The sequence below is a fragment of the Pollicipes pollicipes genome, unplaced genomic scaffold (assembly GCF_011947565.3).
Source record: "Pollicipes pollicipes isolate AB1234 unplaced genomic scaffold, Ppol_2.1 Scaffold_5724;HRSCAF=6776_pilon_pilon_pilon, whole genome shotgun sequence".
NCBI classification, from domain to species: domain Eukaryota; kingdom Metazoa; phylum Arthropoda; class Thecostraca; order Pollicipedomorpha; family Pollicipedidae; genus Pollicipes; species Pollicipes pollicipes.
Window position 1 is genome coordinate 13,149,835 of NW_023596746.1, and position 15,823 is coordinate 13,165,657.

The following is a 15,823-nucleotide window of genomic DNA, read 5'->3' on the forward strand; positions in this document are numbered from 1 at the left end:
CGCTTTGCAAGATCCTCAGCTGGCGTCATGATAAACTTCGATCGCGCGCCGATAGCAAACAAGAGAGGTAGAATGACTAATTTAGCTCATGATACTTGTTGCCAATCGTCCCCGCTTTCAGTCATAAAGGTGAGCACAAAAAAGGAAATTTCAGCAAATTAATCGATGTCTTAGGCTTCCACCGTTATGTCATACATATCTGTGGACATAATTCGGTTTTGCGCGAAAGGCTGGAACTCTCCCGGCACTCTGCGCTCACCAACTCGGCTTGTGAAGGAACCAGCAGCGATGTCTCGCAGCTGTCGAATGCAAGCCTCCTCTCAAGTTCGAATTTCTGAGCACAGCGTGCTTTTTTGCTGATCATACAAATGTGACAGGCGGGAAGTGACAGGAAACTGAACGAATGCCGCATTCAAACGCTGGCCGGTAATGAAGCATTTGACGATCATTGCCTCCAGTACTGTTTCGAGTTCGTAAAATGGTTGTCTCAGAACCATTAGCATAATAATGGTGAGGTCGAAACCTGATCCTTACTGGCGCTGACTTTGACTGGAGGCCATGCTTGCTGGATTCTCAGCGTGCGGATGGTTTGGTCAAAACTACCGCTATCTTCCGCGCCTTCTGTAACGGAGAAACCGAGATTCCGCTGGTAATAAGCACCGCCCCATGTATGCATTCAGGACCTTTGAAGAGTTGTGCTTTGTCTACAACACATGTGCTTTCCGACAGAATAAGGTACAGCATAGTCCTACCGTCAAAGTAAATTACATCTTATAACCATGCTTTGTCACAGCTTGACCAGCGATGTTGGGGAGGGGCAGGGGGTAACCTGCCACTATGCTCTCCGCTCTCCACATCTAATACCAGCAGGGCCTGTTGGGGTGCACTGCGAGCGCGCCGCGTAACAGAATGCTAAACCTTAGACAGAATAGTCGAGAGGAGATATCTTGTAACCTTTCTCAAGAATATTTTTCCGGGAAAACAGCGCGTAGCGTACGTGACCATTTCATGAACACCCTGGAGAAGGAGAGCGAATGCACCACTGGGCAAACCCATAGTAGACCGACATAAGCAGGGGTACAAAGCGCAACAAATACTAACTCTGAAATACGTACGCTAGCAGTAGCTAACGATTGGGCCGACCTAAAAATTGCTGTACATTAGTATTTCTAGGCCTATTCCCAGACCTGTTCGTAGAGCTAGAGGGCAGACCTAGGGATCGTTGCACGCATTTTTTTTTAATCTTCGTCCGAGGCTGAACACACAAAAGGTTTCATGGAACCTGGTTTGAGCAGCCTTGTTTCGGTAAGGCACATTCAAAACTAGCTCACTGCTCGTTGTAACGGACACCGACGCCCGCCGGCAATTTCTCTCTATCCTGATCCATCTGTCTACCAGCACGGCTCATCGAAACCTTTCGGCGTAGCCGTCTGGATAGCCCTCAGCAGTGCCGTGGATTGAGTCTTAGGACGCCAGACCCCGAATATCAGCAATGCTCGTGAGGCTCATGTGGCGTTCGTCGTATCGGATGTTTGTGGTCAGCAATATTCTAACCTTATACTGTTGTCAATCGTAACCTCCCGGCTTAGTTGTTCGTGTTTCTGCTAGCTCTTAATGCAGGACCATTCATCCGTTATTAGGATGTGCGAGCTTAGATCATTTGTTATTTAGATCTGGTTTAGTGACGGCGTCTGCACTGATTATTGATTTTATGGGGTTTTACGCCTTGATATTTTCAACTCTGCTCACTTCTGGCCCTGAACACAAGCTCGAAGCGTCGTGTATTACAAATGTAGCCAAGACAACGCCTTTTAACGAATACCGCCTCTTGTATTGCACGCCGATAGCTGTCAGCAATGCATTCTGAACTCGTAGTGACGAAAACCAGATGCTTAATACCTCTCTTGCTTCTCTCAATAACAAACAACGTATAAGCACTAACACAGCAAAGCACTCACCAAATTGGCCGAATCCGCAGAATGCGAATACGTCACGCGTCGGGTTAGATTGAATCAGGAACTTGCACTTAGACCCAATTATGAGTTGACCAGTTTGACTTGTTTCAGCCCACATGGATGGGACGGTTTGAAGATAGACAAAACGTAACACTTGCTAACTGACCTTAAAGTACCAGGCTGGAACGGCAATTGGCAAAAGAATCTCACACCTATAAAGACATTATTTCCAAAAGCTAACAATACAAAAACAGATCACGCAACTCATTATCATATCCTGCGGTCAAATTCTCAAAGGAACAGGTGGTATCGACCGATTGGTGTCAGCTGATAAATAATTGAAAAGATGCCTTGGAAACATCGCTTCAATTAAAAGCAAAATGAAGAAAGGCCAAACAATAAATTTGGTTTGCTACGAGATAAATCAAACCTATCATAGCATTTTCAGCGATTTAATTCAATCTCATGAAGTAGCATTGCAAACATCATAAAGTCAAGTCATTTCCTATAACAAAGAAGCAAAGTGAAGTAAATGTTTACGCTCCCCGTCACAAAAGAGAGAGTACGCCTCAAATCAGTATTAAACTTCTTTGCATATTCAAATTGCAGTCCAATTTTCATCACCCATTTACAAGTGAACTTCAGCAATACAGCTACTGAGATGTTATTCCAATGTAATTATTAAGAAGGCCACATACCCTTTGTCAAGAAATCCAGGTGAAGTAACGTGAAAGTAAGCGTCCTATCACAAACTGCCTGTTCATGCCTCTCGTATGAAGGTTGAGCAAGCCTCCAAGTAACTCAGGGAAAGGGCTTGGTTAAGTTTGGGCCATAAAAGTGGTAGATGGCAAGACGACCTTTCTGATCAGTTGGATGCCGATATTGCCTGATGAGTCACGCAACCCCGTCCGGATCATCTGATGGCCCGTCAATTGTACACAGTTTACCACCGAGTTTGCATGGCAGTAATGGTGAGCAACGTTAGCGGGTACGGTGATGCACCGTGACATTCACATGCTTCTTACGGCTGCTACAGCTATCATCCTATTTTAATTAAGTGTAAACATACGAACAGAAGTCGCAGTGAATGCTTCGCCGAAATGTTGTTCGTTTCAGCGATCGCGGTCACCATTCCAAGCCAACTATAGCGCACGTGCTGTAGCCAGCCTGTCGCCTGCGGCACCTTAAAATACAAATTTTTGCGTCGAGAAAGCATCACGTGCGACGAACGCGCCCAAAAGTCGCACTTCGTCTCGGCGTGCACAGCTGTCTAATTCGCAAAAACTGTGATACGGATGAGTTACGACTAAAAACTGTGGGCGATGATGCGCGCGGCTCATCCTATTTTTAATAACGTAGCGGGGGCGTTTCCATTTCAACAGTTTTGACACTGCCTGAACAGATTTCAAATCTTACTTCTGCTTCTTCTGAAAAGGTATTTCGTAACCTTAGATGGTGTTAAAATATACTTTTTTACGGCACCTTTGAAAGCCTTCAGTAGTCTGAACTTATCTAGATCCGTAATCACCTATGTGGCCGCACAAATTCGCCTTGGAAATTTTCAGCTTGACATGCATATCTTTCTGTGTTATTTTAGTGACACTTTTCGTTTACAAGAATAAGAAGCATGGCCCGGCTGCGTGCTGAAAACCTTATCAGAAGGCACGTCTGAGCCAGCCTAAGCCAAGGTTTTCGGTTTCAGGTCACGGCTGTTTTGCCTTATTTTTTGCTTCATTTTACGAACATCTCAGCCAGAGGTCGACATTCTAAGCCACCTTATTTGCATCACAACCCACATTTGATCACAGATATAGACGTAAACTAAAAACTGAATTGGCTTGAGACCACCTGGAAAAGCATGCATGGGTCATAGCCATTCACCTGCCTAAATCGGATGTCCTGGCGGTCAGGTCGTGCCAGGTCCTTCCGGCCAGGTCCTGCCAGGTACTGTCGGTCAGGTCTCGCCAGGTCCCGTCCCGTCGGCAGGGCGCCAGGTTCGGTGCCTGAGCTGCTCCAGGGAGTTGGTGCCACCAAGTTAATAATATAGTTTTTCCAGGCGGACGTTCGCATACGGCATTGCCATGCGTTTTTGGAAACAAAACGGTAGTTCGTTTTGAACTTCGCATGAATCGATTAAGTTTTTAATGTAGCAGTGCATGACAAATGCAGCGGTACCGTAAAGTGATACAACCTACGCACAGAGCCATAGCTTTAAAAATATTGGTTAAAACTTGGTGAAATCGCCGGCCATCATTCCATGCCTAAGGGCTGTGGAGCTGCAAGCTTTCCAAAAGCGTTAGGACGGCTCGGGTCGGGTCGTGTCGGGGCGGGTTGGGCCGCTTGCCCAAACACAAAGCCAGTTATATTTCGTACAAGCTTGGCGAGCGGCCTCGCTACTAAGCATTTCGATGTCTCTGTGGGGTGTTCCCCAACTGAGTCAGAATCAGACGGGTTTCGTTCCACATGTCGGGGCGGAAGGCCGGACGCATCTGGTGTGGGGCAGATCAGCGTTCCTTTGTTGTCGCTGCCAGCCTTCCGTTCAAGTTCAGGGTGAAGCTGGCACCAATAATTCGCCGCCAGCGGTCTGCCTCCGGTGCCTGTGTGTGGCGGCCGGCGGGGAGGGGCGGGGAGGGGCGGGAAGGGGAGCGCCCGGGCCGGATCAGCGGCGCCGTCGCCAGCCGGCCGGAAATAGGCGGCGGTCCGGCGGCGGCGGCGGCGGCGGCAAGCTCTGATCGGCCTGATGTGCAGTGACGGCACCCGTCACGGCAGGCGGAGCGTCACCGCCCTCCGGACAGGGCGGCACCGACCGCCGCACGCCGCCTCGGACAGAGCAGCAGGCGCGCGCCGCCGCCAGCCGAGCTCAGCCGCGCCCGCCGGGGGTTTGGGGTCATCACCGACCCCCGTAGGTGGCGCGAGCTTCGTCAAGCCACGGCTGCTGGGAGCAGATCAAATGACTGAGCTATCGCCAGTGTGACTCCACTGGGGACCACCTCCCGAGGACCGGGCGTCTCTCAGACGTTCTCGGCTGCCCCGCGTGCGTCCTGTCACACTCGGCGGCTGGCATCGCGGCGGATCCCGTCCCGCTGCCGTCCCAGTGCCGGCCCGCTGCCGGCTCATTGCCGTACCGCTGCCGTCCCATTGCCGGCCCGCAGCCGTCCCGCTGTCGTCCCGCTGCCAGCCCGCTGCCGGCTTACCGCTGTCCCGCTGCCGTCCCGCTGTCGTCCCGCTGCCGGCTCACTGCCATCCCGCTGCCGTCCCACTGCCGCCCCGCTGTCGTCCCGCTGCCGGCCCGCTGCCGTTCCGCTGCCGGCACGCTGCCGACCCGCTGCCGCTGCTTCGTCTCCACGGGGACCGGGACGCGTCCCGACGGAGCCGGCATCCACGCTCCGTCGGAGCGGCTGATCTGCTCGGCTGACAGCCGCTGGCGGGGCCGGCCGTTACGGCGCGCCGCCCGCGCCGCCCCCTGCGCCCCCTGCGTCGCCGGTGCCGTCCCGCTGGCGCCGGCGGGCGTCGGCCGGCCGCCGACATTCCGGCCGCGATTGGTCCGTAACGCGAGCCGGCCGGCCTGGCTTGGGTTTCGCCGGCGGCACGGTCCCGCGTAATTAGATTAGCTAATTGTGTCAGGTCGCGGCGGCGCGAGCGTTTTTGCCAGCTCGACGCGCGCCCTCGGCACGGAGCTGACGGAGACGGTGACGGGCCTTTGCTGACGCGCGCGCCACCTTGGCCGCCAGGTCTGGTTCCAGAACCGCCGCGCCAAGTTTCGTCGCAACGAGCGGAGCCTGCTGGCGCAGCGCAGTCCGGCGCTGAGTATGACCAGCGCCGTCGAGCACGCGGCCGTGGTAGAGCAGCCGCTTGCGCCCCGACCCACCGGTGAGAGCCGACGGGATCCATAGCTGTACCCCATCCCCCACCTTCCGGTAAGAGCTGTCACCCCACCCAATAGTGAGAGCTGCCACCCCACCCAACGGTGAGCCTCACCCACCGGTGAGGGCTGCCCCCCCCCCCCCCCCAATGAGAGCTGCCACCCCAATCAACGATGAGAGCTGCCACTCCCACCCGACAGTGAGAGCTGCCACCCCACTCACTAGTAAGAGCTGCCACCCCCACCAAACAGTGAAGGCTGTCACCCCTCTCAACGGTGAGAGCTGCCACCCCACCCACCGGTGAGAACTATCACCCCCACTTCCGGTGAGAGCAGTCGCCCCACCCGCCGGTGAGAGCTGCCACCCCCACCCGCCGGTGAGAGCCAACCCGACTCATGGATGTACTGGCGCCCCCAACCCAACAGTGAAGGGAACCACCACCCTGAACCCACTCATGAAAATCGCCACTCACTCCTGACCCCATCCCATCGACGAGAATCGCCAACCCCTCCCATCTGGGGCGTGATCTTGCAAAATTAGTTTAGGGGAGGGGTCGAGCAGTGGAACATTACGCCACCATCCGCCAAAGTACGCCACCAAGCAGATTTCCCCTCGGATTTGACCAACTTTTTCTCAAAGTTGGAGATGGGGGGGGGGGGGGGGCAGCTGAATAGGAAACTACACCACGGCTTTCGTCTTTGATCAGAAGGAACCTCCATCTCCGACATGTCGATGACAGCTGTCATACCAACCCACCAATGAGAAGTACCATAACACCACAAAACGACAACACCGATCCACCCCGACTCAGGAGTAAACGCCAACACCGAGTCATTGGTGAAAATGGCTCTGACTCATTAGCGATCACCGCCCGACGCGACAGTGGAAGCCGCGCGTTCCACGCGTGGAAACGGTGGCTCGGGATGGGAGGCGGGAGGCAGTGGTGCCCTCAGATGTGACTGCCGACGACTGCCGGGATTCATTGGTGTAAAATCTGAAGGGACGGCCTGAGATGAGCCGAAGCAAAATGAGGGGAAACAGATGCTTGAACTTACAGAAGAACGGAGGACCTGGGGGCGTATGCGTTGCGACAACAAAATTATTCATTAAGCTTTTACGTGGTGTTTGCACGCATTCAAAAGCTACGGAGAATAGTCCTGCCGGAAAGCCCGAAGAGGCTTGTTTATTTCCCAGCGAAGCGGAGTCAGACGCTGCATAATTGCACTTTGACACCATGGGCAAAGACGATGCAGACGAAGCACTTGTCATAGCGTAATTTCGTTTTAGAACAGTCCACGCAAAGCAAATGTCGAACTTCGCTGATGTGTTCGTGTTTTGTGCCGTACACTTTCAGCCAATGTGGTTATAGTACCACATTTACTGCTCACCTGGTCAATCGCATACACACGTTTGAAGTGACCAACAGGCAGCAGTGTGTCACTAGTCCCTGCCATGTCTCAGTAAAAATTCGGCAACGGCTTGATTGAAGCAGCTCACCCCACGAGCATCAGAATTCCGTTAACCTTTTATCCCGCCCGCCAGGGTCGCTGTGTGCCTCGACTTCGACTGTGACGTCACCCGGCGGCGACTACCCCGTCTACTCAACGTGGAAGCCGTCTGGCACCGCCCACTACGCCATGATTGGCCAGTCTTTCATCGGCTCGACCACTAGCAGCGCGGCGTGCGCGATGGTTCCCGCCGCCGGTACGTCGCCGGCGCCAGCCGCCAGACAGCCCGGGCTTCCCAGTAATCCGCCGATCAGCCGGGGGACGCCGCGCGGATAACGGCTGTTGGCCGCTGGCTGCTGCAGTCCAGGCGTGAACGACATGGCTAACGGGACCGCGCGTTGTTTCATGGAACGGAGTTTGTTTGGATAGTTGTTAGATTCCTGGTTTGCGGAATTGCTTGACGTCATGTGCCATTGACTTCCGGGTCCTTTGAGGACGCCGTTCCAGTTTTCATTTCATCATTCTTAACGGTATATTTCGTCTGGTACTATGCAGACGCTGAATCGCTCCCAAGCCTTGCCATTTGATGCTCCTCCCCAACGGAAGCCTTACACAGATGAATTCGGCGCCGTTCTTTGGGCCTTGCTAATTAACCCGCTTCGTTTGTCACAGCGTCGCTGGCATACACGGCCGGCCAGGCGGCGGCGGCCGCTGCCGCGGCGGGCTTTGGAACACTGGCGGCGCCCCGCGGCGGCCTCAACAACTTCCGGCTCCGTCCACCCGACTACTCGCTACACTAGCGCCGTCCGGCGATGACTTGCAAACTTGCGGACAGCTGGGAATGCTGACGACGAAGGGCGGGCGGATGCGCCGCGGCGCGTGATGAATGCAAGCCCGGGCCTCCGAACGGGTCTAGCCTATAGTGCTGAGAAATGTGTGTGGTATGAGGCTGAGCAAGCGCCAAAAACGACGCGTCGACCACACCAAGCGCGCTGGATAAAAACAGGTTCATGTGAGTCGTGCACGAGTGCAGTTCTCTCACTCTGTTGGGCATCAATGGCTGGCAGAAGCTGACGGCCGTGAGTAGAGGTGCTATGCTGACAGAACATCACGCAACGTGAAGTGCATATGTCATGATGAAATGTTTTAAGAAGTTATCAGCATCCCGGCATAAGTGACGCTGGGCTGCTACTTTCGCGACGCCGGAGGGTGTTCTCAGAGCTTCTCCAATTCGGCACAGGACGTATCCAAACACTCAAGGTTTTATATATGGCTGAACTACTCCATGCGTATCAAAGTGTGACACATGATTTTCAGTAGTTTGAATAAAGCTGTACCTCTTCGTCACGGCTTGGTGACGACCGAGCAGATATTAATGTGTAGAGCAATACCAGCTGGTGAAACTGTCTGCAGCACGGCGTATTCGGAGTGAGCGACTATGTTGCCTTTGAGGTAGGTAGCACTTTTCCCGTTATCGTGATAGACGGCCATCGTACTGATCATGTCAGAACTACTCGAATGGTAAAATAAAGCATCACCGTCGATGGAAATTTAGGCGATCCTACCTGAAACAACTCAGACGCAGTGGGACGCAGGTGGCAGCGAGGGCATACAACTTTGTAAGCTTGAGAGGCTGGGCCGTAATGTGTACAAAACGGGTTTAACATTACGCCTATGACGGTGCATTAAGAAACGAAAACACATTCCTGAGTCCCCTACGCTCTGTGCGAATTTCACCGTCTATGAAAGAACGCATCACAGAGTGCCTAAACACAAGTCTCCGTGCATCAGTACAGCAAAGCCAACAGTGCATCGGACATGTCATGTCAACCAGTTGGCTGTCAACGGAAGATAAAACGACGGTAGTACTACAGAGTAAACATGCACACGACGGTAGATAGTGCTTCAGAGCAAAGGTGTACACAACGGCAGATAGTATTTCCGAGTAAAGTTGCACAAAACGGTAGCTAGTGCTTCAGAGTAGAAGTGGACACAATGGCAGATAGTGCTTCTCAGAAAAGGTACGCAGACAGATCGCGCCTCTGAGTAAAGGTGCACACAACGGCAGATCGTGCCTTTGAGTAAAGGTACATGCAACGGTAAATAGGCTTTCAGTATTATATACCCGGGCTGGAAGAACTAGAGTTAGCATCAGAGGCGTAAAATAAGCTCGGGGGGGGGGGGGGCTCGGTAGTGACTAAGTTGCCCCCCCCCCTAAGTTGTAGTGACGCAAGTTGCCCCCTCCCCCCTCAGGTACATCAACAAACGGGTTTCTTCACGGATTTAGCACACGTTCTTCTCAATGTTTTGGGAATGGAGCTCGAATCGAGGTGTTGGGGGAGGGGGCTCCTCAACTGAAAAGTAAACTACGCCCTACGCCCCTAGACAGTACGTCAACCTTCAGCCTGATTAGACCGTTTCTCGTAACGCGGATTGACAGGGGCAAAGCGAACCCCTGCCAAATCCAGGTTAAGAAAGATAGAGCTTCGTGGAGACAGTGGATATATTCCAGTGATATCTTGCGAGTGGTGATAAGTTTTGCGCTCCCAGATAAAAAAGGCCCAGCCAAGGTCTAGTCAAATATTAATTTTTTTCTGAAAAATTGGACAATCTTAGTTTATATGCCAATATCGACCAAAAAATACTGTGCAAAGCAGATGTAACTTGAACAGAAGTGGTACTGGTTTACCTCTGAGCAAATTGATCTAAGATCTTGTATACTTTGAGTATCAACATCTTTAAACTTTTTATAAATTTGATCCTGAACCCTTTGAATGGATGGAGTTCTGGAATCAGCGCTCACGCTAAGCAGTGCTTGTTGTGTTGGTCCTGACCCCACCATCCGATCGCGCAACTTCAGGCAACGGCAGAATTTAGTGGCGAAAGCTTAACATGCCGCAATGCTCGGCACGGTCCGTCCTGACGTCAACTGACCTTTAGCGCGACCGCTGCCACCGGCCGCAGGCCATACCTGTCAAGGGCAAACAGCGAGCGCCCTAAAGCGACTCGAACCCACCCTGCCACGGGTGGGTGGAACGGAAGGCAGGCGCTCTAACCAACTGAGCCACCGGGACGGACTATGTTAGCATATGTTGTAGGGCTCCGTTAATGTAACGATGTCGGCCCCAGCGCACGATCGGGGGCTTCGTCGCTTGCCACCTGCCGCCCGCGCCGGCCGTGGGTTGCTGTGCAGCGTTTCAAAGAAGTCCGTAGTCAGACACCATAAAGGCTAGATGCACGTTTTTGGTGCCTTAACGCGGGACTCGAATGTCTCAGAGGCTACTGAAAATTTGAATGCTACTGCGTAACATGATGGAGAGGTATCCTCAAGATATTTCGGCTGGGGTCGCATTGACTCCTCCTGCCATTAGGGCAAGAGTCAATTCAAAGTCACATTTTTCAGAACTGCTTCGTTACCTATAAAAAGTTCCCGGTTTGAAAACAGTGATTCAGGTTGTCATTTAGTGGTGACATTTTGGCCGTCTTGTTTTGACAGCGGCGAGGGCCCCGCGTGACCGCCTGGCTGGCATGGTGCCTGACGTGTCACACAAAACGTCAGAGGTCAGGACAGCAGGTGATGCACCAGACACGGTGCGCAGTAAACTACGGTGAAGCAGCCCACTGCTGCCAATCACGTCGGTTGGTATTTCCTCGTCACGGAAAACCTTTCGCGCCCTTCCACGTTTGAACTCTACTGACGTAAAGAGCATTTCAAACGTTTTCGTACGCATGTGTTTTCGTTATGTGAGCTTTGGTGTGCTCGCGTGCTGAAGCATGCGACAAGGAGAGCCATTTTCCAAAAAACTTTCAATCTCTCCTAACGTAAAGGGCATTTCAAACGTTTGCGTACGCATGTGTTTTCGTTATGTGAGCTTTGCTGTGCTTGCGTGCTCAAGCATGCGACAAGGAGAACCATTCTCTTCCCCGAGCTTGAGGCTGGTGGTTCTCCCGTGGCAGGCGATCCCAACTGGAGGAGCAGCGTCATCAAGAAGGCACTAGGTGGGAGGCTATGTCGCAACACGCGCTGTTATCCACCACATGCACTGAGCCGAAAATAGCTGCTAAAGTAGGCAACAGCAGAGGCATTGCCTCCTTGCATGACGCTGGATTTTTCAGGGAGGAACGAGGTGGTGATGGTTCAGGTATGCCTTTTGATTTGTGTGTCCGAATACAGTCGCCGTGGAGAGCACCGTCTGGACCAGCTGCTGCCTGTGTGATCTTGCCCACAAGTAAGTGTTTTGATGTTTGGTTCTGGGGGGAGGGGGGATGACTGACGTTTCGAATGACGCTCATACACGATAATCGATGATTGTAGATCATCGAAGTTATGTGCGTTTTCGAACAGAAGGGTTGTCTAGCTATGATTGTAGCTACAGCGAGCCAGGCAACTATACGCAAGAATCTTTTCCCGGGATATGTAAACTGCTGGCACGCACAAAAGCGCTGTGCATCTCGCGACTAACCTCACTTGTCGGCCCAGGTCATATGACCCGGGATCGGTACAGGCCATCCACCATATTTACAGGCGCTGACCACTACATGCGTGTCAGCCAGGACAGAAGACCGTGGCAAAATATGGCTTTGTTGAGAACTGTATACGTGTAGTTTTAAAGATGGCCTAATTTGCGCAATACCTGCTGTAATTGTCGTGGCAACAGCAGACACAAAATGCGTTTCGACTGAGGCGACGGAATCATTACTGGAGTTCGGACCAGCGGAGTTGACTTGTCAGTCGCCTCTTACCATGCAACGCCGTAAAGTAAACCTAAATTGTACCCAAGCTGCCAGGGCGAAGAAACCCGGAGACCCAAGCGTATAAATGATAGGCGAGCGGCCCTCTCTCCCCTTAATGCGCCGCGTGACACAATAGGTCAGCCAGTCGCGCCAACTTCGCCCCTGACCTTAGTGGCACGGCAGCAAAGGTCACCCGATTGCGAACGGCACCGAGAATCAGTGCAGCACACAACTGGCAGCTGCCGCATTCTCCGTCCATCCGTCAACGAGTGAGCTGCTTACAAGGCCTGCAAACAAAATGAAATTCGTGTCTACGTTGGTGAGTTCTTGACGTTGAGCACGCTTGCTGCCGAAGTTAACACACATTTCTATTCATTCACCGATTTGCTTTAACAGCAGTATTCCACAGTGGGGCTGAGAAGTAGCTCAAGCTAGTGCCGGTCAGCCTGAGATCCCGCCACGCTGTTCCTGATCTTGTCTCACCTGGACGCTGCTTCACTGCACAGGCCTAGTTTTTCTGATTTGCCAGACCGGTCATCAGCATTGTTCGTAGATTAGAAGCATTACTTACGTACCCGAATATGCCCCGCCTTATTTCCTTATCTGAGACCACCATGTAATCACTCCGCGTTCAGTATGACTCAGTGGCAAGGACCTTCAGCTCCCAAGCGTGTGAATGGCGGGGGGGGGGGGGGCGTAAGGAGGGAAGGGTGTTGAAACCTGGCTGCGCCATAGCCCTTGGGTGCCTATATAACCGCTGTGGTCGTCGGAATCTCATAAACGGTGCACGCTGACAAATACTGTAATCCCTTTAAAACTTATCGCCGACGAGAGCCCTTAAAGGCCTTGAGGTTATTCAGGATTAACGCTAGAGCCATTACTCACAGAAGGCTGATTTTTTGGTGAACAGCCTCAACAGATCACGCATTGCGGGCGAAGTTTCTTTTATTCACGATTAATGACGCTTTTTTAGAATTCTAGATGACGTAATTGTTTGGGCTATTGCCCTCGTCTGGTGTGTTAGTATGACCTTCTCAGACACCGGGTGAGAACGATAGTCCGAACGACCATGCCGTCCGTGATGCTGATAGGTCGTCTTAATCCTTCCGTAAAACAACGACCTTCTTCTAAGTTACGTCATTCGCATTTCGTGTTCAGACGCGCGACGGCGTAAGCACGCGTGCTGTAGAATATGTGTTCTGAAAACGTTTCATGTACTCCTGTGTTGCCGGCCATGTCCTGGTCTTAAATGACCTACAACGCAATAATGTAGCTCTATGGAATACGATTAAGTCAGGTTGGTAGTTAATTGGTCAAATTAAACCAAGTGCGCCAAATGGGGGTGTACGAAACACTGAACGATGGGTTCACCTTCCATGGACGGGTTCAGCATATTATAGGCCGCAGTAACATATGCATGACGAAAATGTTGTCACTCAGCGTCCGTCGTCGCACTACCGCAACATGCTTAGTTCCTGAGCCGCCCAGACGAGTCCCGTGCAGACATGGCATGACCCGCGTGACCTGACCTGACCGACCGCAGGCCACATCCACTGATGGGTTACTATTGATAGAAAGCACCGGGCGGTGCATTATGCAGCACACTAACGGCTACACATGGCACAATACGTCCTTTGCCACTGTCAAATTGCATAGCTCCGAAGATGGGAGAGGGGCTTGCATTTCCCAATCTCACCACGTCGACTTGGTTCGACTTGTCGGAGTCACTTGCACTGGTGTTCCACATCAGTAATCTGATTTAGCTTTACGCGAGCTATCCGATGTCGTCGTTCGTGTGCCCTTGTTTGTTTACTTTTCGAGATAAAAGGTATGGAGCCTTTCGTGCAACAAAGATGAGCAAAAACCCCGATCTGGGGCAGACTTAAATGTGCCGTCTAGGCCCTGGCGTCAAAGGTCTTTGCCTTCCGTCCGCCGCTACTCGCGACAGTCGTTTGGCATTGTTCCGTGCAAGCGCCTGCTCGCCTCACGCTAAGCTTGCGCTGTTCCAGCTGCTGCCGCTGCTGGTGGTGCTGGCGACGGTGCTGGTGGAGCGCTCGTGCGGCTCCCCCCTGGCAGCTCCAGCCCCGAAGCCGTTGGTTGCCACGTGCTGTCGATGCTACAGGGGGCTCCGCTGCTACGGCCCATGCTGCCCTTTCTAGGGTGGCTAGCTGTCTGCGGCTAGCACGCGGCTAGCACGGCTAGCACGGCAAGGAGTGGGACGATGATGATGAGCAGTTCTGTTCGTTGGTCGTTGTCAAGCGCCGTTCCAGACGTGCTAACAAAGACTGCGAGCAATGCTGTGTGTAGTCGTGGCCACTGGTTTTGGTCAGGCCGGTGTAGATTTAGTCCCAGGACAAAATGAGTTGCAAAAAAGTTTGGTCTTCCGCTTAGTCGCTGTTATTCGTATGTGACAGAACTGTGAGCTAGTAGGTGGGCTTCAGTATGTTCATGATGCCAGCCAGTGTTTTTATGTTTTTAGATCTTAGAATTAATTTGTGCACTTTGATTTGTTTTTTTGAAACACATGACAGTCATCCTTGTTGAGCGCCCCACCCAACGTGCGCTACCTCGCAACCGAACAACTGCACCATGGAAAGCATTGCCATGTAACCAGCGCACGTGAAATAAATCGTATGTCAGCTATCTACGAAGCGTATTTTTGATAGTGCCGCGTGCAGAGCCCACCTCGAGCTTATCATATCACTGTCAATAGGGAGAGATGCGAACACAACCAACCAGCCAACGGGCCGAGTGAACCACGCGTTATCGCACCCTGCCTACTTCATTGACAGGCTGTAGCTGGTCGCACACCCCACACGCACAAACACGCATGTGCACACACGAGGACGCACACATGGCGGCGAGATAACAGGCCGTCGGGCGACAACAAGCGGTCAGAGGGCCTTCGACCCTGCCACCGTCCGGCGCACGGTGCGTGGCTGGCAGAGGCCGGCTGGACCTGGCGGGAGTGCGCGTCAAGTCATGACGCTCCTCAGACGGTGAGTGGGACGATGGCATACGCCTCTGAGCCGAGCTTGCGCGGCGCGACTCCGTGTTGTGGGTCACACGGCGGCGTTGTTCAGAATGTTGGGCGGCAGTAGTCTTGATTGAGTGGGACAATGTCACGCGCTTCTGTCCCGAACTTGCGCGGCGCAACTCCATGTCGTGGGGCATACGGTGGCGTTGTTCAGAATGCTGGGCGGCAGTGGTCTTGATTGCCATGGGAACTATCTGCTGATTCATGGTGTAGAGCAGAGGTGGTCGGTGTAAGACAACATTCTGTTTTAATCTCATTGTCATTTATCGCTTTGAAACACTACGTAAGCCAAGCAGTAGTGCACCCAGATCCTTGACAAGGAGGGCACAGGCAGGAATGCAGCCGGAGCCCTGGCAAGAGACGCAAGTTGTGGGTCGATGTATGCCTGGATCGACGATCCATAATGGCGGGCACTCAGTCCCTTCGCCCCGCCATGATCGATTGAAGTACAAAACATGTGACGCGGGACGCACTGCGCACCTGAAGCAAGGAGTCAGCGCACGGGAACCAGGGTGGCCAGTGAGGCTGAGCCCCTCAACTTGTTTGGCCCTATGAGCGTTGGCTGGCAAGAAATGACAATGCATGGCCATCCCTTCCCCACTTTGGGAGGACTTCCGTTGCCTCTGGCTACTGGTGTCATTTTAAATGCTTTTGGGGAAACCCGGGGATGCAATAATGTATTTTTTTGGCATGTAGCGCCAAGCGATTTCGAAACTCAGCCACTCAGGTAGAACAGCCATGTCTGCATTTTCGGTGTAAGCTCATTTTTCTCCCTCGTTTACCAGC

The 15,823-nt window shown here is 52.8% G+C and overlaps 1 protein-coding gene across 1 annotated transcript in view; it reads left to right on the forward strand.

Moving 5' to 3' along the window:
• LOC119103731 (paired mesoderm homeobox protein 2) overlaps positions 1 to 8,816 on the forward strand; it is a 28,961-nt gene extending 20,145 nt beyond the window's left edge. Inside the window, exons 3-5 of the mRNA XM_037227363.1 lie at positions 5,687 to 5,825; positions 7,361 to 7,522; positions 7,939 to 8,816. Of these exons, the coding sequence (XP_037083258.1) occupies positions 5,687 to 5,825; positions 7,361 to 7,522; positions 7,939 to 8,066 (429 nt within the window). The 3' untranslated portion in view covers positions 8,067 to 8,816. The remainder of the gene's footprint in view (positions 1 to 5,686; positions 5,826 to 7,360; positions 7,523 to 7,938) is intronic.
• Positions 8,817 to 15,823: the final 7,007 nt, after the last annotated feature.